General features: G+C 39.6%; 1 protein-coding gene across 5 annotated transcripts in view; it reads left to right on the forward strand.

Annotated features, from left to right (window-relative positions):
* The window catches only part of rxrgb (retinoid X receptor, gamma b), a 28,797-nt gene extending 3,102 nt beyond the window's left edge, over positions 1-25,695 (forward strand). For 2 of the 5 annotated variants that reach the window (XM_016674608.1, XM_007558715.2), the window contains 9 exons: positions 15,008-15,243; positions 20,607-20,751; positions 20,947-21,126; positions 22,288-22,466; positions 23,403-23,532; positions 23,969-24,101; positions 24,415-24,506; positions 24,597-24,702; positions 25,167-25,695. In XM_016674608.1, the coding sequence (XP_016530094.1) occupies positions 15,008-15,243; positions 20,607-20,751; positions 20,947-21,126; positions 22,288-22,466; positions 23,403-23,532; positions 23,969-24,101; positions 24,415-24,506; positions 24,597-24,702; positions 25,167-25,314 (1,349 nt within the window). In that variant the 3' untranslated portion in view covers positions 25,315-25,695. Of the gene's footprint in view, positions 1-3,108; positions 3,213-4,545; positions 4,571-15,007; positions 15,244-20,606; positions 20,752-20,946; positions 21,127-22,287; positions 22,467-23,402; positions 23,533-23,968; positions 24,102-24,414; positions 24,507-24,596; positions 24,703-25,166 lie in introns of those variants that run through there. The other 3 variants (XM_016674611.1, XM_016674612.1, XM_016674610.1) reach the window with 3 other exon arrangements.
* Positions 25,696-26,328: the final 633 nt, after the last annotated feature.

Consider the following 26,328-nt stretch of genomic DNA (forward strand, 5'->3'; position numbering starts at 1 on the left):
GCAGACGATATTTACAATGGGTCTTTTTTGCTGTTGTGCTTTTCACTGGGCGTGTGCATTTGTATGTCAGTGTAAAGACTCGGATGTCTTTTTGTGCGCGTACGTGCAGATTGTGAGTTGGGAATAAGGGAAAAAAATATGGGGCGTAAGGAGGCCATTCTCTGGGCTAATTGCCAGTAATTAGTCATTAGTGAAGAAGGTCATAGCCATGATTTAATTCCAGCTTTAATCAAGCTGAGAACCTGGAAAGACCCATGGGCTGCGGGAGTATTTTGTCATGAGAGGTATTAGACTATTTCTTTGCTAATTATTGTAACAACAAACAGATCAGTGCATGGATGCAGATTGTTTTACATCTCTCTGATCTTGTGGGGGACTGAGTTTTTAATCACTGAGCAGCTGCGCAGTAGCTTGATTAATGTTTTTAAATGGTTGCAGGTGCTGATTCATAGCCCCAGCTGCTAGTCTCTGCAAATTTCTTAAGGGGGAAAATGTCAAGCAAAGACACCCAAGTGCAGAAATTCAGAGTTTGCCTGGAATTAAGGTTGGTTAAAAAAAAAATAAAAAATAGAAAAGCTGACTCTGAATTAGTAGTTTCACTATGAGTTGTAGCATGCTTGAGTAGGCTGGAAGTTTATAAAGGTAGACAAAAAAATATATATATTTTATGATGATAATGTGAGAAAGTGCGAAAACAGAAAAACCTCTCTGTTTTAGCTGTTGTAATATTATGTGATATCAGCATAGTTTTGTTTATTTATAGTCTTACTGAAAAACCCTCGTAGAAACATCCACACGCCGGCTCCAAAACTCATTTCAGGACCCGTGCAGAGAAAATACTAGAGCGGAAATGGACTGAGAAGCTCGGTGGCTTTTGTCATGTTTACAGTGTGCTGATGTTTAATTTTCGGGGTGTTGCAGAAGAAACAGGATGGCTATATTGTTTGGGAGAACGAGGCAAGGTCGCTCTCAGTCTCACCGCCACTTTCATGTACGGTATCTTGATGTAATGTCCCCCCGGCCCCCTTACTTCCAACAAGCATGAGCCGGCATGAGACCCTCACGGTGTGATGGCTTTAAGAAAAATGTCACAGTTTCATTACACAAACGTTTAAAACAACAATGTCTAATGTGATCTTTATTATTCTTTTATTCTTTATTACTGAAAACAGAAAAGCAGGAGTTATTACCATGACTTTAACGCCTATTAAAGTTAACAGTAGTTTCCAATTATTGGGGTGAATATTGTATATTTTGGCTGTTCTGTTTATTACACATACCTGCAAGCCTTTTAATTTAAAACGAGCTCTTTTGTTAACAAACCGCCTTTTCTTAATCCTAACCAAGTAGATTAAGCAACAAATAAAATTGTTAAGCTTTACATGTTATGACTTCATGTTCTCAAAAATTCACATCTTATGAAAGGATAAGAATATAAGGTAATGGTTTCCTCCTGAGGTTATAGAGTGTGCTGATTATAATATTTCTAACTCAGATTTAAGAATAAGGAGTGTAACCTAAATTTAGTAATGCCAATTATCCTCCTCCTGTCTTTGTAATCTGTGTTACATCTCTGATTTCTAATTAGGGTTCTCAGGAGTTGATTTGACATGTTTAATGTGGGCCATGACACACTATCATAACACGGCATGCTTTAAAGAATAAAAAGATTATCGTAATTTCTTTCTGGGCAATTTTTCTTTTAAACCGTTTCTTCTTTGGCGTTCTCTCTCTTTTTCATTTGCCTCGCTGCCAAACAATTTTCCTGCCCAACTACTGTCACCGGGAGGATAAGGTTACCGGAGTCTCTCATTCAAGTGATGTGTGGTCAGTCGATCCAGTGTCCTACAGGTGTCTCGCACAAGAAAACTGTCGAGTCACGCAAAGTGAAAGAGATGCACACATATCGGGGAAAGTTTCTCGAGATTACGGAACTGCAGCTGAGTTCATAAGATGAACATTTGATTGGTGGGTAGGATAAATTGAAATCTCTGCCAGCTTCACATTTGTTGGCTTGGGCCATTTTTGTTAATCACATGACGTGCTCACATTCCAGGATAAATGAAAACTCCTCCTGGAATAGTGAACAAATGACTGATTTCTGTGTTGCTTTTGTGTTATTAAAACAAGACTCTGTTGACTTGATTCTTTAACAAGGACCATATTGTATACTACTGGCTACAAACTTTGTATAGGCTCCCTAAGGACTTGCCAGGTATTGTTCCCCATTGCCTTTAAAGGTGTATTTTTGGCCCGTGTTTGCATTAAGGCTCTCGCATTGCGCCACGTTTTCTTGTCCGTCCCACAGCTTTGGCGAAAAGACAATTCCTAACATCCTGGAATGTCATAACACTTGTTAAGCACACAAACAAACCAACACAACACTCAAGCAGAACTCACCATGCCATAAGTAATACCATTCAGCGCTCATGCTGTTATGTTTATTTATTTTTTTTGAGTCGACGGGAGATTTCAGATGCTTGGAGGAAGATAAAAGAGAGAATTCTTGAATATTTGCCCCCATGTTTTCACTTTCTCAGCCCATTTATGCTCAGTCTGCACATAAAACAAGATATATTACAGAAATGTCCTTGAATTTTATATATATATATATATATATATATATATCCCTCTAGTAGCTATCGAGTTTCTCTGCAATGTCTTTACATGATCTCTAGGCTCGATCCCTTTTATGAGGTAGTAATCGGAGTCTTCTCGTTGTTCTGGACTCTTTTAAGTTTGACCCTTGTCTCCCCATACGCTTGACACCCTGGTCATGCCACTGCAACAGGTGTCTGAGCACAGCTACAGGACCATGCACAGAGACAGACATGAGTTGAGTGGGTGGTGGAGGAGCTGATTTGTGCAGCAGTCGGCCAGCAAACTGTTCCTGTGGGATTGATCTCCGTGGAAGGATAATCTGGGTAATCCTATAACTGGCGCCGGTGGACTCCGCCTCCTTTTTGCTATGCGGTGCCGCACCCCCCTGGCAGTACCAACTTGAAAACGGCTCCTCCTTCTCCACATGGAGCCTTTCCTTTCTGTTTTCTTCTAGAAAGTGTTGCGATTTGGGATCAGCTGAAGCACGCACAATTTGTTTTTTTTTGTTTTTTTGTGTTGTTTTTTTTTGTTGTTTGTTTTAGGCATGTGGCACCCTGCCTCTTTACCTGCAACCGGAGGCAGCCCTAGGAGGGAAATGGGTTTCGGTCACTGTGAGTAGCAGTAACTGGATTTTTTTTTCTTGTTGTTTTGTGTTTGCACATCTTTAAATAAGCCTTTTCATTTTAATTTAAGTTGCATTTATCATGTCCAACTGCGGATTTTTTTAAAAATTATTTTGTCTTTAATGGCTCACTTCATATCTACTATTTGTCAGTGAGGATAATTTCCATTGTTGCAACTTAATCTTTCTAGTGTTAATGTACCCAAGCCCACATTTGTGCTTTTTAAACCATCGAATAATTTTAACCAGTTGTGACAGCTACAAGGCTTTGCTGTTTCCTGCTAGAATTGAGAGCTTGTGACTCACTTGAGGTCTCACATGTGTTCAGCAGGGATGTCACTCAACCTTAAAGGACGCTTCCAGCTCTCGTTGCCTTGTCCTTCACTATCTGTTTAACTCTCAACACTTGTCCCTTCCTATTAGTCCCTTTCCATCATGGTTTGCCTATGCTGTCCGTCACCCTGCGTCCCTCTATCGGCGCGTGAGCGTCGCTGCGCATATTTCCTGAGATTAGGGCGGGATGTGTCCGAGTCGACTCACTGGGACGCGCCGCCCTGTTTATGAGCATGTGTGATTATATCTGTGAGTAGAGCAGATAACGGAGAGCTATCGTACTCTCAAGTGTCCTTTGAGAGGCGCATCACTCCAGCTAAAAGTGTAAACACAAGGGTGTTCAGCGGAGTCTTGAGCATTAAGTGCGTCCTTGTTGACTGCGGGAGGGCAGATTGCTCCGGTCTCCTCTCTGCCGAGAGCACATCTGGACATTCGACAGAGATTTAAATCCACATTATTCTGAAAGTTGAGGATTATGTTTGGCTTAAATGCACACTGTACCTGTTAGACACTGAGATATTTTCTGCAGTGTTTTCTTGTTTTTTTAACAATAAAAATACTTTACAGTTACATTCATACTTCTTCTGTTTTGTTTATCTAACCAGTGGAAACTGAATCTGGAGAGGTTTATGTCTGCGTTGCCCTACACCATGTCAGTTCAACTTTCAAATTTGGGTAATTAGTATGAGAAAAGAGATTACATTCATTTATTCATCTGTCCATCCATTGTCTTTCATTAAAGATTAAATTGTAGATGTAACAGATGATACTTCATGTAGCACATTCTGAGGGATCATAAGGAGTTTTCGGGTCAGAATAGAGCTATAGTTCTTCAACAAGTACTTTGTCTGCAAGGCGCATTTCTTCACAGTGGGACACTGCCAGAAAATCTTCAAAGGAAGACCACGAACCATGTCACCTGACTTTCTTTCAATCCAAAGGATCAACGTTGAAATTCCTGCTTGTATTTGGAGTCTCCTTCTTTCGGTCCTGATCCACATCTCATGATTGTAGGTGATAGATAGACGCTCGTGAATCAAGAGCTTTGCTTTCAGGCTCACATGTTTCTCTGATTTATTTCGCAGTCACACCCAAACATTCGGACAAATCTTCTTAATTTCAGTCACACTAACTGACGATGAAACTTGAGACAATGTGAGATTTTACCAGTATGACAGCCTTGAATAAAACACCACAACATCACAGTATTTAAAGTTAAAACCAAATATTTTAATACCTATCTTCTTTTTGTTTTTGTTTTTGCATTTTGCAACTGCTGCTCAGAAGCAATCAAGAAAAGCCCGAGACATGAAAAGAGCTTTAATTTGTAAAACTGCAACTCAGTATCGGTTATTTTGAACTCCAGAAAGTGATAACGTAAAAATGCCTTGACATCTTAAGTATGCATACTTACTGTTTTTAACTCAAATGTTCTCAAAATTATTGACACTCTGTATTTCTTTTGCATTCACAATGCCTAATTGGTGTGGATTTTCTTTTTTTTTTTGGTGTTGTTTTTCACGTGTCATGATTTTTTTTTTTTTTTACTTCCTGGCAGTATTTCAAATGTCCAAACGAAGCACAACTAAATCTGCAGTTTTCTATGTTTCTGTCTGTCACTCTGTTTAAGCTGATGACTGTAGGGATTATATCCTCTAAAACCATAAGTATGTCTGACTTCAGCGTTTATCTTAAAGCACAGCTGTGCCTCAGTGCAGCGTCACAGAGATTGCTTTGGTTGTGCCTCTCAGTCTTATGGTTAAATTGTACTTCAGTCTAAGCTTATTTTTCATTGTACCTTACAAAATAATTAGTGCATGTTTTACTGTCTGGGTTTTGACAAAATGAGACTTAACTTAAACTTCTTTGCATCATTGCTCAACGCTTGTCTGCAGCTATTGCGTCTGTTGTTTAAACCTGCTTCTCACTGGGTTTCTCACTGTAATAAAGGCAAGTATTGTATTTTCCAGACCAGATTTGAAGGCTCAGCGGCGTGATTTTAAATAAGCTGCGTGAGTCGCCTGTCGCTGCATTTTCACTGTGTTCCATAGGAGCATTTTAAGGAAGGTTTACTTTTTTCTTCAATTATTCAGTGATCTTTCATCTATCGCAGCTGCTTGGGATGTCCACAGTCAGGCTGCCCTTATTCAGACGTGCTGTGTCACAGCGTGAGCTTGTGTTCACCTTTTGATGGTCCTCCTGTGTAACAGGGGACGACTACTTCCAGGAACTAATTGGAGTTACCTCATCAGGCAGAGCCACGAGGGCGGATGCTTTGATTTGCATTGAGCCCTTTTAGTACGGCTGCTTGTTTGCTTTCCTGGACTGCTTGGTCAGCCTGTTCTCTGTTAGCTTTTTTTGTTTTGTTTTGTTTAAGCTTCAAACTGTTTTATCACTTGCAAAACAATCTTTATCTTGTCCTTGTCTCAGCCCTGGCCTCGCAGTCGATATGCCGCTTCTGCTTCTGTGTAACGCGTTTCCCTCTGGAAGGCTTTGGTGCGTGTGATGACGCAAAATGTGGAGAGGAAAAAACACAGTATGAAATGTGCTTCATATAGACGCAATGAAATATTTATGTCAAATCTTAAATATTGCTGAAACTCGGTGTGAGACTTTAAGAATATTTGTTTGAGTTCACCAGAGGGCACATTGTGGGGTCAGAGAAGTTCACCATCTCAATTTCTTGTGTTTTCACAGCCGTCTGACTTTATCGGGGGAAAAAAAAAAGACAAAAAACAAAAACAAATCACATTTCTATATGTTCTGTGCATGGTAGGAAGCAAAAAGAGCTTCATCCCATTAGAAAAGAAATCTGTCAGTGACTCAGGAGTCCTTAAGGCAAAATTAGACATTTCACTGTTTATGCAACAACAGAAAACATCATCATTTTCTCCCCTCTATCAGTCAGACCTGGGCTGGTTAATGTTGCAAAGACATAGCAAGATATATTTGTTTTCTTTAGTTGCAGCATAGATTAACCTGGTGAGGCCCTTTCCACACCTGCTGCTGTGCACTGCCTGTCAGTTAACTGGAAGGCATATACATTGTTGTCTTAATTTATGCTTTGATTTGAGACACTTGGCAGTTTGCAAATATTTCCTGTCTTGAAAAACACAAAACAGTCACAAACATGTTGCACATTAATTTTCTAACTGTAATTTTCATCGCTGGAATATTGGTACTTTTCTTCTTTAAATAAAAGCAGCTAGATTAATGGCGCACTTTCGCCTTTTTGAGGTGAGCCAATCAGGCCCATCATCAGATGACTTGTCTGTCCTTAGCCTGTAGAGACTGTATGTTAAAAATTTAAAACATAAGAAAAATTACTGTACACTTACAAAAAAAAAAAACCTGTCAAAAAAGACTGATCAGTGGATCTGCATTTGTTTTTCTTTCCAGTACTTTTTTTTTTTTTTACTCCTGATAACACATCTGTTTATAATAATACACACAGGCTCTAATCAGTTGACGATTTTACGTTCCCACCAAAGAGATTTGAAGTTTGTGTGGTGTTGTGGATGGGAAGTGGGACAGATCCCTCCCCCATCCTTCCATCACCCTCTACATCCGTCCGTCTCACCAACCCGTTGCTTCCCTTCCTCTCTGGCTCTCTTCCACTCCTCGCCCCCCTTCCCTCCTCCCAGGGCCTCCCACCTTCTTGACAGCTGGCCTGCTGAGCTGCAGATACTTACTACGGGATAAGAGGATTTAGTGACACAATTGATCAAACATCAACCCCATTTAGGCAGAAAAATAAAATGAATGGTTGAAGTGTGGCTTAGTTGTGTTGATGGATGCGGAGGACTTTACAAAGTTGTAATCTACACGCGCGCAGGCTGTGCACATGAGCACAATGCGGGTGGATTCTCAGGGAGGTTGTTTCTTAATTACAAGCCCGCTCCATGTAATGAGCTCCGCAGGCTATCCGTTTGATTACTTTAGGAAGTTCTCTGTTCTTTTGGCTGCAGCACTGTCAACTACAGACCCCCATTTTTCAGAAACTCGCGGACACACACGCACACAGTCACTAAATGCAGATACTTGCAAGATATTTATTAAACAAACTGATGCACATGCTGAGGATTATTTGTCTTTGTTAGGGCTAATCTCTCAGACTTTAGGACTTGTGTTGCTGTTCAGGCATAGATTTGCTGCTCCTCTCCCCCTACCTCCCTCCCAACTCTCCAGACAGGAGATATTATTAGTTTGGGGGCTATGGCCTTATTGAGTTACCGCACAGTGGATCACTCCAGCAAGTTCCAACCCAGTAATTAGCAGAGTGGGAGTTAAAGGGTTTATGGTCTATGATGTGTATCTAAACCCGTTGATTACCAGATTGGTGTAAGACTTAGTGGCCATTATCCAACACTATTTTGTTAATGATTGGTGTTAAAGTAATTTTCGAACAGGGAACAAGATTATCTGATATTGTTTATGCTAAAGTTTACAGAAGGTTAATAGAAGTCTGCAGCATTCCCTGTTAAATTGATTACTACTCTTAAACTTGTACTTGACTAGTAGAAAAAACTGGCCCGTGTTTGTTGCATTTGCTGCTCAGAGCCACCGCGGCTTATCATAAAAGTCGCACATCTCCTTGTCAGATCCAGCTGTCATTATTGGTTGCTGATTTCGTTTGTGAGTTGCATGCTCCTCTGCTACAGTCGCTTCTGGGAGCGATCTGTGTGACGGGAACCCTGCAGGTAGAGAACTCTCGAGAACTTGGTTCGGGAGTTTGGCAACAGGTGACCTTTGACTGGCGACGCCAGTGGTCAAAGGTGCCCTTCTCTGCTCTGTCTGTCTGTTTGCTCTCAGATAGATGCTGGAGCAGGGCAGATTTTGTACACAGAGAAAGACAGGAAACTATGTGGCTTGATTTCGTGTCATGCTGTTTTTCATTGGACGCCTTTATTAATGTTCGGAAACTTGTTATAAAGAGGTTTATTTTGTGTAATAGAGACCGATTATTTCTCAATCTGTGTAAAATGCTTACAATTTTCTGTCAGGTTTTCAGAAAACTACACATTTTACATTTGAAATTGCTCGACTGCTAACCTCTGACAAGATTTAAATCAATTTAGATTTAACATCCGACTTTCTTGATGAGGACGTACATCTGTACTTATGGAAGAGTCACAATGCAGGTTATTCCAGGATAAGCCCTTTTGAGTGGCAGTGGGGAAATGTATGCTTCATTGAATGGCCTTGTTGGCCCTTCTTCCTCACACACTCTGATACATACACACCTTCACCTTTCAAAGCACGCTCACCTCTCTAGTCATTCCCCTTCGGGCGTCCTGCCAGCTGGTCACCCGTGTGTTTTGGTTCCCCTGGGTGAGTAGCTCATGACTGCTGGAAGGTTTGAGTTTGGAACCGTGGTTTATGTGTATGAAGTGTGGATCTTGTGTTGCAATGTACTGCAGCAGCAAACAGAAGCAAGTTCTTGCTGACGTGTTTTGACAAGTATTTCACTGCTCAGTGTCTGAAAACCATCGGCACAGTAAGTGGGCATTCCTAAATATGTCTAAGTGTGGTTCATCAGAGTTAGGAATCAGCTGAGGAAATAAGTAATAGGCAAAGTCCTTTCTTGGTGTGATAACTTTGAGGTAAAAATACAACTATTTCACACATTTCACACACATATTTACTGGCTCTCTGTAGAGGAAACGTACTGATAATAAACCAGCCACATCCAATCAGCCATTGGTAGTTTTAGTATGACTTTTAAATTAGAAGGAAGGATGGGTGGCACTCTGCCAGTCTCTTAAACAATAGGTCTCCATTTCTTTTGTGACTTTCCAAACAAGTTTCTGGGTGAAATGAAGAGGAAAGGTCCACCTAAAATAGTCCGAGAAAAATACTATTGTAAGATGTTTTTAGTGGGTTTACTTTAAAAATGCTGCTATATTTCTATGTATCCTTTTTAGATGTGTTGTTTTAAGCTTTAAAAGTCAGGCATTCATTTTTTTGCATGATACAACAAGAATCTATTGTGTACAACTGTGTCTGTTTTTGAACTTAGAGTATAAACTCAGTTTACCAGTGAAAGTCTTTAAAATGCTTGACCTAAAGTAAAGCAGGGTTGTTTCCTCTTTTCATGCGTTGACATCTTCCTCTTTGTAAACATTACATTAACAGCTTAGCAACTCTGTTAAAGTGACCTTCACACATCACACCGACGTGCTGATGAAAATGACAAAAGGAGCCTTTGTGCCTGGGTTAACAGGCACAGAAATTAGCAGTGAATTAATAGAATCACAGTATGTCACTTTTATTTTAGTGTTTGCTCAAAAACGTGTATGCCTTTAATTATTTCACCATGCAAAACGGATTGTAGTGAGGTATCCAAGATTTTAGCAGCTCTGCATTTTTAGGTTCATTTAAGAGACATGAGATTGTTATTGGGATATTATAAGCTATATGTTTTTACTAGTGACAGCTCGTGTTCCTAATAATAAGTGTGATCATACGGGAAAAGTCTAAGAGTTCCCAGGACCTCCTTCACAAAGTCCTTTTCTCTGAAAACTGTCACTGCACTTTTAGAGTTGCAGTTCCTTATATGTGACAAAGAAAGTTGATCAAGCATTTATTCAGTAAAAATAAATATGCAATAATAAGAAACTGTTTTTTTTTCTTGCTAAATCACAGATGCCGTCCCTCTCTTCGCAAGTCAATGTGAAGACCGGAAAATGTTTTCTTGCTTATAGTTGCCCATATTTAGTCAGAGCAATAGTTAAAACAACTGGAACTGATACAGACAGCCCTCTTCAAAACATCCTATATATAACTCTAGCAGATATATATACGCCTGCTATATATATATATATAACAGGCGTATATATATATATATATATATATATATATATATATAAATCTCCATGGCCATTTACACATCTTTATCAGAGACTGTTGTAATTGCTATGCTATGTTTTCCAAATGTTTGTTGTGACTGCTGCCCTTTTGTCATTTTGTCTGCTTACCAGACAAGATGTTTGTGAACCCGAGGGGAATCTGTCATGCACATAAAGAGAGAGGTCAGTGCACAGAATCAGACACAGTACATGCTGTACAGTGGTCATCTATTATGTAATCTTGTTGACGGGCTCCACATGCACTCCAAAGTGAGGGAACACTCCCACTATTGTTAAATTGAAATCTAGGTATCATTATATTTTTCTTTAAAATTTTACTTTAATGCTCAACATGTTTCCTAGAACTCTTTTTCATCCAGTCTTTTTTCTGGGGTTAGAAGAAGAGGGACTTCTGCATTTTTATCTGCAAGGGATCATTGATTGTAGGGTTAGAGAAAGTGAATAAGTATAATAGGGGTGGAGGCCATAGTCTCAGTCCTAAACAGGAAGTTGTGCAATACCTGTAGCTCGGCAAACAGAGAGGGACTGAATGGCCAGCTGTGTTCATTAAGTGTCTGTACAAAAAAAAAATGCTACATCCAGCCAGGGAGGCAGCAGGCAAACATTATGACCCTCCTCACATTACTAGGACTTTCCGTTTCCTTTAAAATGATGTTATTGTCTGAAAAATAAAGTGGGAAAAAAGGAAAAAAAAAAAAAACTGATGGGGCCTGTATTGCTGCCAGAGGTTAAGTATTAGGACAGGATTTCAAAATCTTTGCAAAATAACAAGCAATTTGTTCCATTGGTGGCTTTCAAAATACTAAGAACCTGAAGTCACAACATTGGGAAACAAAACACTAAAAAAAAAATAAAAAAATTGTCATTTAAAAAAAAAAGAACAGTTTTAAAGGTTTGTTTTTTCTCAGAATTGGACAAATTAAAGTCATTTAGAATTGAGTGTCTGGAACAACTGCTGCCTCTGGGCAAGAAAAACTTCTTAGAGTCTGTTTTTGTGCTTGCATTCCCTCCAGATCAAATAAAATGGCAATGGCGCAAAACGTTGGAAAAAGAATAATAGCTTTCCAACCACGTAAAATTTATACAGGTAAGTAACTGCCAATGACTCAAGTCAAGGTCGGAAACCGTTTAAGTGTCAAGTTTAGTTAGTGTGAGTCAAGGCACAGGCTGTTTCTCAAATGGGGCATTTTTAACGTTTATAATAAAAAAAGAAACTTACAGGTTTTTTGAACGGGACCTGGAGCGAGGACAAAAATAGCAGGCGTATAAACGGAAGGCTCAAGTACAGGACAATGAAAAATCAACAACTTATATTGAGGCAGTAAAGAGAGCCAGATAAACTATTTCAGGAAGATATGGTACAGCTGTGGCAAGGAGAGCAAACTGAACAAAGACCCAAGGCTGTAGAAACCAAATAGAGAAAATGCCTGACAAAAATGTATAAGAAAATATATATTTACATGCACAAGAAACATATCTGAAGAATAAATTGGTAAATTAAATCCAAAGGAATGAACTACTGTGGCAGCACCTTAACAACAACAACAACAAACACAGAGAGATTACTTAAATATGGCAAGACAACTAGAAAATGTTCAAACATAAAGATCAAAACACCCAAGGAACATGACACGATGAATTATTAAATTGTGGAAACTGCTTCTGCTTTAACCTCTTATGAACAACACCTCTTATTCTCTCAGTAATTTTGTGAATAATTTATGTTGTCAAGAACCAAAGGTCTAGATAATCTCGCTGCGTATTTCTTGCTTTCCACAACTGCAGCGACATCTTTGATAAATGAAACACAGAGGATGGAGATCTAAAGAGTTGGAGTTTCCTTGCAAAGAGCAGATCTTCTCCATGTCAGATAAGATCCTGTCTCACTTTTAGAACATTTGTTGTATTTTGACTCAGCATGCCTACTTGTAACGGCGCTGCAGAACAAAACAAAGATTGTCGCAGAATTCAAGTCCGTGATGCTGTTGATTGTGTTTTTTTTTTTTGCTATCACACTCCCACTTCCTAACACACAAGACACGAGAATGTGACATTTAAATACGACCTTTGGCACTGCGCCCATTATCACACTGAGTGTGTGTGTGTGTGTGTGTGTGTCAGTGTGTTTGGTGGGAGAAGGCACTGACACAAAGGCAGCAGCTTGTGCAGTCTGATCCAAATGTTTACATGCTTACAATAGACATGTCATTGTTCATCAGTAACATTTTGCTTAAGGCAACTCGGTTTTCTTCTTTTTTTTTTTTTCTGAGTCAACAACATCAGCCTAGATTGTTGTTGCTGCATTGGGATAGCCTGTGGCCAGAGTGTGGTTTTGTGTGTGTGGTACGCAGTCGTACATATTTTACAAGTACATTGTTATTTGGTGAAAGTTGTGTGGCTCTCAGCTACGACACATGCATGAAATTACACTGTATGCCCTGTTAACCAGCTGACTGACAGCTTTTCTAAGTAGGTCATCTGTGTAAATGCCAGCCTGTCAGTTTACATCACTGGATGCAAGGCAAAGTCAGCGCCCTGTGACCGAAATCAGGTGGGCTTCCAACAGTATAGCCATACACAGCGAACACTGATAGCGCAGAAACACATGGCTTCTTTCGTTAGCATGATCTCAGCTGGCTTTAATCTTTTTTTCCCCCCTTACAGCCACAATTTATTTGAGGATCTTTGTAGTCAATCACTGAATTTGCAGCGTTGTCATCAAAGACTCTGTGTTAATCATCTGTCTTGAGCTAGAACATTTCGTTTTTTCAGCTAATCACAGAAGTTGTTTAGAATACCCGAGTCAAACGGACATGCGGCGCCCTGCACATTTATCGGCACATCTGATAAAGATGTGGAAAACACCCCTAAAATGAATTAATCCTTTATTACATAGTGTTACATTAATTTACAGATAAACTTGGAAATAGCCGTGTAAATGTCTGGGAATTATACATTTTAGGTATGAACAAACCTAGTGATATCAGCATTTATGCTCATTACACTAACATAAGCAACTTTATTGGTAAATGTATTATTTGAGCATGAAATATTTAAATAAGACACTTAATGTGACGGGTTTTAAGAAAGTTGATTTTTTTTTATTATTGTAGTTTTTTTGGTAGTTTGGTAATAGGGAAGAGTGCTGTTTAAAAAAAAAATCCTTATAGAATAAATGTTTTCACATTAACAGTTTGATTTTTTTAATGAAAAAAAAACAAGTAAAAAATAAGTAATAAAATTTTACATATTTTAAAACTTTTGTGTGGACGTTTTTGTCAGGGGTACGAATAAAAATATTTAGGTGTCAAATTGTGACCCAGAGAAAACTTAACATAGCTGGACCAAGAATGTTGAAATGAGATGAGATGAGCTCATTCACATGATAGCCTGCTGATTGACTAATGTTTATACTAATACTTGGCAATATTACTTATTTTTTAAGGTTTATTTTCTTTCTTCATAATCAGAAAGGAGAGCTCAATATGTCAAGTGACATATTGATTTTGAGCCCCAGTGTGTACATCCCAATCGCCACGGCAACGTAACATTGGCAGGAGACAGCATGGAAACATTTTTTTTAGTAGGATAACACATTGAAAGTTTCATGTCAATTATATATATCATCCAATTGAACAGGCTTAGTTTAGAAAGGACATTGTGCAATGATAAAGAAATTATCAGAACAATTTTCAGTGATACAATTATAAAGACATATTTTTGCTGATATCATTAAACCCTGCAATAATGTAATCACTTTAAGATTTACTTTGAAAATCTGTCTGTAGGTTAAACAGCGAATGTTCTAAAGCACAGATGTCAAACTACCTGAGGGCCGGCGTCCCGCAGCTTTTAGATGTGTGTCTTTGTGTCAACATGCCTGAGTCACATAATTGGGTCATTATCAGGACTCTTGAGTGCATAAGGAGGTAATTCAGTCCTTTGATTCAGGCGTATGAACCCTGGAACACATTGAAAGTTGTAGGACCCCTGCTCTTGAGGACTGGAGTGTTCTGTAATTGCGCTGCTCATGGTGGCAGCAAGTTGGAGTAGCTTTGTTATGTTAGTTTGAATTTATTTTCTTTGTAGTCTTTTGTTTATATATATATATATTTTGTTTTTTTTTTGAGGTGTTGATCTTTTGGACATATTCTTCTGGTTTTGGATGCTAGTTATTATTATTCTTACTTTCCATGGCAACGAGGTACTGTTTTCACAACTGGGATCAGTGTTTTTAGTATCTGTCAGCTTAATGTTTTTGGTTGTAAGTCTGTTAAATCTTTTCCTTTTAAAGACTATCATAAACCTGCAGAAAGCCAACTGTTCAACCAGATGACAGATAAGCTGGTGGATCGTTTAGCAGCCCAGAAGAGAGATATTTTCCCCGTGAGTCGGCGGAATCCTTAATGGGCTATAAACTATGTGTAAATATTAGACTTTGATTCATCATTTGGAAGGAAACTGCAGACTGATTGAGTTATGATTAACACAGCGCATTCGGTTCAATAAGTAATTCATGAGGTCAAAGTTTGTGGCGTTAAGTAGGTTGCTCAGTCACTCACTACACTCTTGTCTTATCCAGACTCGGCAGGGCCAATGAATGCAGGCCACGCGCATCCCCCTTCCATGGCTGGCATGGTGGGACATCCTTCAGTCATCAGCAGCTCCAGGCCCCTACCGTCCCCCATGTCCACCCTGGGCTCGCCGATGAACGGCCTGGCATCGCCTTATCCCGTCATCACGTCGTCTCTGGGATCACCCTCCATACCCCTCCAGTCTACTCCCAACATGAACTTTGGACCAATCAGCAGTCCACAGGTGAGAAATGTGTGGATGTAAGCTAGAGACTGAGATTTTTCAAGAAGTAGCATATATATTTTTGAAAGGTTCTAATATGTGTTTTATTTTTCTGCCCTTCAAGCTGTTTAAAGTTACACTTTCTACTTTACAACATTTTTAGTCTGAAAACAAAGTACTTGGAGAACTTGACATGCTTAACTCTTGATCATGTGTCTCTCATTTGTGGAATATCTTAGAGCAGATCAGAGCCTGATGTATGGGTCTGTCCACTAGCTCACTTAGGCCCTCCTCTTTCTCCTTAACCTTTCTGTTGACCTTTAAACTTCTTGCCCTAAAGGTCATCTGAGTTGTGAAGTACTGCTGTGATGCAGAGGGGCAGTCCCGCTATACCTGCAGAGAAAAACCTGACACCTCTTTTTCATCCTCTGAGCTCGGGTCCTCTACCAGAGGCCTGGGAGCTTGAGGGTTCTCCTCCAGTATCTTGGCTGTGCCTAGAACTGCACATTTCTGGACTGAGATGTCTGATGTTGTTCCTGGGATCTGTTTGAGCCACTGCTCCAGTTTGGGGGTGACTGCCCCGAGGGCCCCGATGACCACAGGCACCACTGTGGTCTTCACCTTCCAGGCCTTCTCCAGTTCCTCTCTGAGGCCCTGGTATTTCTCCAGTTTCTCATGCTCCTTTTTCCTGATGTTGTGGTCACTTGGTATTGCTACATCCACCACAACGGCTTTCCTCTGTTCTTTATCCATATATATGGATAAAGAACATATATATGGTACATGGTAATGTATGAACTTTCATACATTTTTTTATGTTAGAATCAGAAACTTTACTGTTTTGTGTACTGATTCTATACTTTGTAGAACCATTTGTTTGTACAATTACAACAGCAAAATAATTGGAAGTGAACAGGACTGAACTATGCAAAGTAGCTCAGATCAGACGGTGGACATTTGGTCCACCGTCGTCTGATCTGAGCGGTGGACGTTTTAATCTAAAACACCTTTTAATCTAAAACATAATTTAAATCTGTCCGTACGTTTCGAGTCATTGTCCTGCTGAAAGGTAAACCTCTGCCCCAGTTTTTAATACTTTGCAGCTTCCTGCTGCCTTTCTTATGGGATTCTGGTCCATCCAGTTTTCCATCAACTCTGACCTGCTGTGACTAACAGCATCCCAACAACATGATGCTACTTTCACCGTGTTTCATGTCGGGGATTGTTTAGTGTTAGTTTTCTGCATTTGAAAGCCTTTTTTTATGCAGGCTAAAAGATTCGGTTTGGACTCATCTGACCAGAGCAGATTGTTTTTTTTCCACATTTGCTGTGTCCTCTATACATGCAAACTTGACCTATGACTTTCTTGTCATTTATTCGTCAAGGCCAGAACTCCGGAGGCGTCACTGAACGTCTGCATTTGTACAGGGATTATGAAACACAGATTCAGTCTGGAAGGAAGTTAAAGCAGGCTGAATACAAATGGATGTCATACTTTTCTGAATTCTTTTTGTTAAATCCATAATTGTCTTTCCTCTTTATTGTTTTCCACTACTGAATGAATGAAGGACAGCCCCATAAGGAATCAGCTGTGAATACACATGATCACATGGCAGTGGCTGAACTGAGGTCCTTGCTGCAGGAAGCAGCAATCAGCGTTATAAACTACTTCAGTCGTGGTATGGATCCAGCCTACAGCGACAGTCTGGGTAGATGTGGGTGTTTGATGGCACAGTTTCTTTTTCTCTGTTTGCCAAAAGCAAAGGGGCAAGAATGCTCATACTGTCAGGTCACTTTTTACATTTTTATTTCCAAAGGCACAGGCAAAAACTAAGTATTGGTGTGGAAGTGCATAACCTCAGATAACCCCGTCTCTATCTTGGTTTTAATATTGCTCATAGAGGGTGTTAAAAGTTTTCATGAATCATTTCTTCTCTATAAATGGGTCACTGCTGATATGGACATTTTTTATTATTTTTTTTACAGAACATACTAGTTCTGGCTCTTAAAATCCTTTACTGGCTTTAATTTTTAAGGATGAGTTGGTTCCATGTTTATTTGTATTTAAAAGAGTGCAACTGATGGTTGATTTCATTAACAATTCAGGTCAATGGTTTTCTAAATTAACTCATCAATTGTTAGTTCTTTCTAAGCAAAAACTGTCAAAGATTAATTTATTTATTGATATCAATGGTGTTTTTTCTTTTTCTTTACCTCACTGTATGTTTAGTTTAGTGAGGAACTGTGTTTTGGGTCAGAATCAATTGACATGAATTGATTTTTTTTTTATTATTATTATTATTGTAAGCTTCCAGTTATTTAGCTCAGGGCTCAGTAACCTTTAAGTATTTGGTAATAAATATTTGGCTATAGCAAGACGCAGAGTAACCACATTTCCTGCATGAATTCAGGCACAATCTCAGGTCTCTTCTTGTTAGAATCAGTAGAGGTCATTTGATCTGAATGGCTACCCAGCAATGACCCAGCTTCTGGGCCAAACTGGTTAAAAAGGATTGAGGTCGGAGTCATTCCAGAAGGCTAATGTTGTCCTGCTTGACACAATGCAAAACATGTTGTGATGTTTATTTAACATCTTTGTCCAGTTAGAACCCCAAGATGTGACCCAAATTCATCTGGCTCATCATTTGTGGTGAAGTTGACAAATTTGGAAGCGATCCCCTTTTTTTCCCCCCCCATACTAATTCTGATGAGAGCAGAAATTTCCACAAAAAATGTGAAATTTCTTTCCAACTTGCTTGAAATTGGTTTAAATTGCTTTATCTTCTTGTCAAAATGATTTCTCATTTCTCAGACTTTTGAAAGTGCTTGATTCACAGGTCATAGTGGAGTCTGCCCCCCTTTAAAGCCCATATAAACCTAGCCTAAATGAAGCAATGTGCTCTTGTGTTGAATAAAGAATATATGATCCATCAATAATCCATACTAAGAGCTTGTAGTCCTTATATGTAGTGGTTTACTGTTTTTTTTTGTTTTTTTTTAAAGCAGCATCCTGTCTGCACAACACCGCTGAAAAGGTTTACTTTTTTAGTCTTTGTGATATTAATTATTTGTGACAACACCATTGCATGCTAAAGAAGAATCGCAGTTCACCACTGACTCACCGATGAGCGAGTACAGAGGAGCTGATGTTTCATTTAAGTATGACTATCTGCCTCCGGGGCCACCCGCGCTGAGAGAGGGTGACAGATGCATGGAAAACCAGCGCTCTCTGAGAACATAAGGGAGAACTAACATGAAGGAAAACCTCTGGTAACCTTTAGAGGTCTGAAATACCCAGGCCCAGTTGGCCATCAGAGGATCTGCAGAGTGCATGTTGTAAATAAGTGATAGGAAGAGCTAGAGGTGACTTTGGACAGGGGGATTATCCATATGTCATTCTCAGCTAAATATATAGGTCAGAGGCATGCCTCTCTCCAGTTGTTTTGCAGATGTTTGCACGTTGACAAACGTGAGTACGGGAGACAAATGTGCATTCTGCAGGGTAGCTGCCGACGGCTCAAGGTCAAAGGGCAGGATGTCGATAAGAGGCTGAAAATATGCAGGAGTCGAAAGCTTTCACGGTCTTGAAAGTGATTACATAAAAACTTCCATTTCTCGTGGATTGATGTCCCTGTTAACCTCGTTGAAGTTTAAGTTTGCTATTGCACACCATGATGTAACAACCTGGAGCTAGACTTGTCACTGACAGTGCTGCGACAAAAGTATCTGCCCCTATACAGATGCTTGTTTTTTTGCTTTTTTTAAGTACAGATCACAGAGCAACATTTATTGTCAGACAAAGATAACCCGAGTATATACATAAAGAAGTTGAACAAAATTATCAAAACACATACTGCCATTTTTTCCCCACAAGCAAGTAACTATGTTACCTTAATTTGTTGTAAAAATGCTGCGTATATCAAAAAAACAGCTCAAAAGAAAGTGGTGCTCACTGGTGCTGCAGCTCGGCTGGGGCCTGCAGCTCCAAGGCAGAGTTTTGGGTAAATACGGGCCACGTTGTAGTAGCCGGCATTAAGGGACCCACAAATGGCTTTGGTTTCGCTTTTATAGTTTTGCATAATACCTTGATGATTTATCACAAAAGAAGCAATCTCAACATCTCAAGCACTGCAGGCCTCAACCGCCTCATCTACGGCCTGGGTACTCGATTCAACAATAAGAAAGTGATGGGGCAAAAATGACTTCCATAGGAGAGTTTCAGGGTGAAAATCACCAACATGAGACTTAAAAAAAATATATCTATGCACTAGCAAAACAAAAGTAAAACATTTTAAACATCTGGCATATTTGGCATAGAAATGCATTTCTCAATTAAATGAAAACTATGAATTCAGATTGCTAACAGAAAACCCTGAAGAAGACTGTTGTTCTGATCTTAAGGATACGCACACTTAGGCTATTCAGCAGAAAATAGTCTAACTCAAAAAGAAGGCCTTGAAATGACCTAGTCAAAGTCTATACTTAATTCTGGTAGATGTTGTGACATGGACCTTAAACAGGCTGCTCGTTCTTGAAATCCCTCTGATGTGGCGGGAAAACAAAACACCCGTTCCACAAAGAAGAAGTGCCTGAAAATCCACTAAAGACTTGTTGGCAGTAACTGTAAACACCGGAAGGCAGGAGTTGAGTGGCACAACCAGTTTCTCTATTTAAACGGAAATATGTTTCACACAAAGCTTTGGAATGGTGTGGGTAGTTTCATGTCTCTTAATATGTTAGCTTATCATCTGCAACCTGCGTTGTGTATTTACACAGGTTATTTTATTGGTTTTATCAAGCGTCTGTTCGCTAATCTGAAACCAGCAAGTGTAGCTTAAAGCAGAAACCAAAGAAATCTGTCAGGCAGAAAATACTTTTATTTTACAGAAACGTACATCAGTTCAAATGTAAATTTTGGGGGGAAAACTAGTGAAGACCATTTCTGACTGTAGTGGACACAGTATATTTAAATAGCTTTAAAAAAGGAAATTCTGTCTGAGTGCCCTCTGCTGTTGTTTTTGAGTACTGCAGCACCCATGTGTATTCCCCTCTCCTACACCTCCTTCAAGTACACATGCTCAAAAGAAAAAAAAAAACTTGTATGACAAGTCTCAGAAAGCGGATTCAGCCCCTCCCTCTGACCAAGCATGTGATCGTTTGCTGAGACACTTTCACAATAAAGTGTGTGGGTGGGGAGAGGAAAAAAAAAAAGTGATCTAGCAGAAGGCAGAAAAAAAAAACAGAAAGGGGAAGGGAGATACTGTCATGAGACTGCTGAACTCCTTTCGCTTCCTCTGTACTTCCTCCTGTGCTCTGTTTTGCGCAGCTCCAGCCAACCCAGCCTCAACTCTTTGTTTTATCCTCTGTCTTCCTGCCATCCTCAGATGAACTCAATGAACAGTGTTAGCAGTTCGGAGGACATCAAGCCTCCGCCAGGCCTGCAGTCCCTGGGAAACATCAACTACCAATGTACAAGCCCGGGGGGGATGTCAAAGCACATCTGTGCTATCTGCGGGGATCGCTCTTCAGGTAACATTTGAGGGTGGACCCAAGCACTGCCAAGAATCCTCTCAAGTTTTGCTCTGTTTTTCCTCCCGCTGTAATTATCTAAGACCTTGAGATGTTCTCCCCCCCCCCAAAAAAAAACAAAACAAAAAAAAAGATTTACGGATTTTGTGGTTCAGAACAGCAGCAGGTCTGACGGGTTGGATTTATGTCGCGCAGGAAAGCACTATGGTGTGTACAGCTGCGAAGGCTGCAAAGGCTTCTTCAAGCGCACTGTCCGTAAAGATCTCACCTACACGTGTCGAGACAACAAAGAGTGCCTGATAGACAAGCGCCAGCGGAACCGCTGCCAGTACTGCCGCTATCAGAAATGCCTGGCCATGGGCATGAAGAGGGAAGGTGAGCCTGTAGAATCGTTTTAATTCACACCAAACAGGTTTTTGTTTGACAGTCCTGATCGTTTGTGAGTCTTATTTTCTGTTTGGACACATTAACAGGTTCAAACAGCAGGTGTGGGTGATATCTGATTATTGATTTGAAGCTTACTTTTTTCCTTAAATCCTAGATAAACTGACTGATCTTCAGTTTTACAACAATTAGGGAAATTATATCTGTTGTTAGAAACAACATAAAGCAGACTAAGTGGGTTTTTAGAGGCTCCGTAGATTTGATATAATCTCTTACTTGAAGTTGTCAAGGTTTTAACTAAGACAAGTCCATACTTCACAATTTTAATTGTTGGAGGTCCATCTGCAGAGGCTTTTAAAAGGGTCCTGTTCAAACAGGAGTTTTTTAAATACATCATTCTCTAACTTTAATATGACCTATATCCTGTGTTATTACCTTTTTTTTCCTTAATAACTTGACTATTATTCTGCTGATCTTTAAACCAACATTTTGTTTGCCCACATCATGATTCAGTTCCACTATTCAGTCTTCTTGTGCTCATACACACACGTTATCATTTGTAGTAAATTTGTTGAAACCGAGTAAAGCTCAGCTATCAGAAGGATTGTCCTGACATTTACCCAAAACCATACTTGTAGCGAAATTACTACAGATCAACTTTCACCCAAAACTTTTAAACATTTGCTGAAAAGCCAAAGATGAGGAAGGAGTGTGTGTATTCAAATCAATTAAAAAATAAAAAGCATTTTCATCATTGGAATAGCTTTGAAATTGCCAAGACAGAATCAAGAACTAAATCTGACAGCAGATCTGTAGGGTCACCACAACAGAGCTGTGGACAGGAGATGTCCTCACTGTCTGACAGATCTGAATGACGTCTCCAAGGCAGAGTGGTCAAATATTAACACTTCAGGATGTGGGATGCTGATAAACTCCCTCCAAAGTAGACTAGGTGCTAAAAAAATAAATCAGTAGGTGCTTCAACAAAGTGTAAAAGTCATATTCAATAAACTGGAATATGCGATATTATGAGGCCAGTTTGTCTGATTCAAAGTACCGTCAGTCGTTCGACACACTTTTTCATAAGCTCACATATCTGTGTTTAAAAAGCTTGAATTTAAATGGATGTTTTGGGTGTGTCTCCGTGTTTGGGTGTGGGTGTGTGTGCAGCCGTGCAGGAAGAGAGGCAGCGCGGGAAGGAGCGTGGCGAGAACGAGGTGGAATCCACCAGCAGTTTCAACGACGACATGCCGGTGGAAAAGATCCTGGATGCTGAGCTGGCTGTGGAGCCCAAAACGGAGACGTACAGCGATGGCAGCCCCGGAAACTCGGTAAGGATCTAAGAGACGAATTAATACAAAGCTCCTATTTCCACAATATGTGCTGTATCCATCTATAGGGATCAACAAACTGGCGAGGAAGCGACGTGTATTACAGATTATGAAGCTAAACAAAAAGAACCCGACCAATCCAAGCTGAAACGAGTTTAGAAGGGAATCGAGTCTATAAACACTGATAAAAGATTGCTTGATGAGTTAATCAAAGGTTAGCCAGGTTAAGCAGCTTGAGAGACTAAATCCAATTTAGACTTACGGATGTCATAATCTTTACTCCGAAGTCCGATTGAAATATCTTACAGAATAAAAAAGGTCAGATGCATTGATGCTATCACTTCCTACTTTGCACACTTAGAGAAAAATTATGTTGGTCAGTCTTTGCAAAATAACTCAAACTCTGTCACACTGAATAAAGAGACTCTTTGCAGATCTAGCTGCATATTGATGGCTGTTTTCCTGCTGGAAGGTGAATCTGGTTTGAAAAGCTTGGAATATGGGATCATAACCTGAATCTGCGTAAAACTTCTCCTCAACTTTTTCCTTGACCCGTCTGCCCTGTGTACATTTTTTAAACAATTTCCTTCCATTTTCTAAATAGGTGCTGTTTGTGTTTAACCATCATTATAAACTGTTGCGGATCACAGTTGAACCGTGACGAAATGTCAAAAAAAACAACAAGATGTGGATACTTTTACAAGGCGCTGTTTTATTAAGAATTATTGTGGATAGTTTCTTTTCAAAGTATAGACTATTTCAAGAGTCTCGAGTCATGAAAGGAAGCTGCTGGTTTACAAAGTAGCTAAACATAGCTACGCCCACACCTGCTCACTGACTGTGGTCACTGTGACTTTGTGAGTCACAATGCAGGAGCTCGCAAGCTCAGGTATTAACTGCGTCGTGTGGGCTTCCTTCCTCCATGTTTCTCTCCAGACCAACGACCCCGTCACTAATATCTGCCAGGCAGCAGACAAGCAGCTCTTCACCTTGGTGGAGTGGGCCAAAAGGATCCCACACTTCTCTGAGCTCCCTCTGGACGACCAGGTCATCCTGCTTCGAGCAGGTACGCGCACTCATTCAGGCTCAGCTGCGCAGAAAAATAAACACGTGAAACCAGTAAAAACATTTTTAAAAACACATACATACATTTTGTCTACTTCAGTCTGTTACATTTGCTCGACATGTTTTTCCCACCTGGTTTTATAGAGCAGTGAAAGCAAATATAACTGGAATATTTACTGCACTAGCCAAGTCCCACTAGTGCAGTGTGCAGCATCCGCTACACTGACCCCTACTGGTGGGAGAGCTTGCACACGTGCCATAAATAAAGGGAGTCGCAGAAAAGAAAAAAGACAAAAGCAACCAATCTTGCTAAAAAATCTAATGCATAATATAGTCAATATGTCTTTATTTATTTATTTATTTATTTATTTATTTATTTATTTATTTATTTATTTATTTATTTATTTATTTATTCATTCATTTATTTATTTGTCCAGGCTGGAACGAGCTGCTCATTGCCTCTTTCTCGCATCGCTCAGTCACGGTTAAAGACGGCATCCTGTTGGCTACAGGTCTACACGTGCACAGAAGTAGCGCCCACAGTGCAGGAGTGGGATCCATCTTCGACAGGTAAGAGACCCTTCAGAAAGTACTTCAGAAATAAGGGTAAATTATTTTTGCGCTTAAAAAAGTCCAAAATGTTCTAAAGTACTTCAGAAAATCATTTGAAATTTCAGTCTGGAAATATATGGAAACTGAAAATCTGTCAAAGCCCTGTGGAGGCCTTTCTGGCTTAAAATGTTTATATTGAAGATGCAAACTCCAAAGAGTCTCACAGGAACGGCCTAAGACTACTCAGTTAAAATTTACGTTGCGTCTTTTTGTGGAACACTTGTTTTAAAAGACATTTTTATCCTGCTGACGTGAAAATCTTTGACTGCAGAGTTCTCACAGAGTTGGTATCCAAAATGAAAGACATGCAGATGGATAAGACAGAGCTGGGCTGCCTGCGAGCCATCGTCCTATTCAACCCAGGTCAGTCTGGGCCGCTCTCGAGTACAGCGGCATTTTGCACCTTTCAGTACTGCGCTGGACTAAAACATATGTTGGATTGTTGTGTTTTAGATGCAAAAGGTTTGTCAAACCCATCAGAGGTTGAGGCACTAAGGGAAAAAGTCTACGCGTCATTGGAGTCGTATACAAAACAGAAGTACCCCGACCAGCCTGGCAGGTGGGAAATGTCGCACTCACACCATAATATATGGGTTCCAGTTATTGCACTGTGGATATTATAATCAGAAGACATTAAATGTTTCAGTCAATTAAATAGAAGCCATCAGGAGGACGACGTGCCCACTTTCCCAGTTGATGGTTTTATCTTATATTGTGAATACATTTAACTGTAACATTGTTTTAAACAGTTTTTACTCTATCTCTTCTACATTTTACTATATTTCAGCTACAAACTTCATGTCATCGTATTGTGGTTTAATGTCATTGATCACTGTAAAATAGTTTGTGGTAACAGCATATTTTAAACAATTTTAACAATATTTGTGCTTGAATGTAGCCTCCCTCGATGGGCATGTCTCAAACAGCTTGTCGCCTGAAGAGCAGGATAATTTTCCTCATTACTATTTAGGTGATGTCTGAAGATAATTTTTGAAACTAGATTTTTTTTTAAATCATTTGCAGGTTCGCCAAATTGCTGCTGCGCCTGCCAGCTCTGCGCTCCATCGGCCTCAAGTGTTTGGAGCATCTGTTCTTCTTTAAACTAATCGGGGACACGCCCATTGACACTTTCCTGATGGAGATGCTGGAGGCTCCGCATCAGATCACATGACACCAGTCCTCCACTTCCCTTCCCCTGTAAATACCCCCACCTTGTGAGCGATGTGAAGTTGGATTGAAGAAAAAAAGGAGAGACTTGATCAAAACTGTTAAACTGTTTTCTACCAAGTAAAGCAATGTGATTAAAATAACAGTGATATTTTCCAGTTGTTTGGAGGAGAATCCTATATGCACACAAATTCTGATAGATTTGGTAACAGATTTTGTAAATAGATGATTTGTTGTATTTGTTTTAAAAGCATCCCAATGCAAATTACAGAGGAATAATTTTATTCTAAGAGAGAGAAAAAAACAAACAACAACAAAAAAAAAAAACATTTCATAAAAGAACACGTTTAAAGCTTCTTACAGAATAAAGTTATTTAAAATGTGAGTGAAATGTGTTGTTTATTCTGAAGGTTTTTTTTCTTTTTCTCAGATTATTGAATGAAAAGTGAAAAATTTAATCTGGCAACACCTTTGCCAGGTTTTGTCCACGAGAGGGCGCCAATAAAGTGCCTCACAGTATTTGGGACGTGTGTTTGTGTGTGTGTGCGTGTGCGTGGGTGTGTGTGTGTGCAGACTCATGGATCTTTTTCTAGCTTCGTGGTTCAGCTGCAGGACATCCAAGGACAGTTAGAGACAGTTTTATTTTTTATTTATTTATTTTTTGAGGGGGGGATTGTGTTTTTTAGTAATTTTGAATGGCAAAATTAAATAGATTGAAATAAGCAATACCCACTTTTTTTTCATAAAATATTAAAAGATTATGATGCTTATTATTAAGTGTTCCAAAACGTGCAATACAATTCACTCTTACTCCAATGGCTGAATTTAATTATGCGGAACTCGTTCAATCGCCTCCAATGGCCTATTAGAACATTTTCTCAGCTGATTGAGTCCAGTCTCATCAAAACAATCAATTAAAACTCTTCAAAGTGGTTTTCAATAAAGCATGAACCTCAGATCTCACACCTACACACCTACAGATGTAGACAGCTTTATTGCCACCCCGAGTGGAACTGTG

The sequence above is a fragment of the Poecilia formosa genome, unplaced genomic scaffold (assembly GCF_000485575.1).
Source record: "Poecilia formosa unplaced genomic scaffold, Poecilia_formosa-5.1.2 Scaffold98, whole genome shotgun sequence".
NCBI classification, from domain to species: Eukaryota; Metazoa; Chordata; class Actinopteri; order Cyprinodontiformes; family Poeciliidae; genus Poecilia; species Poecilia formosa.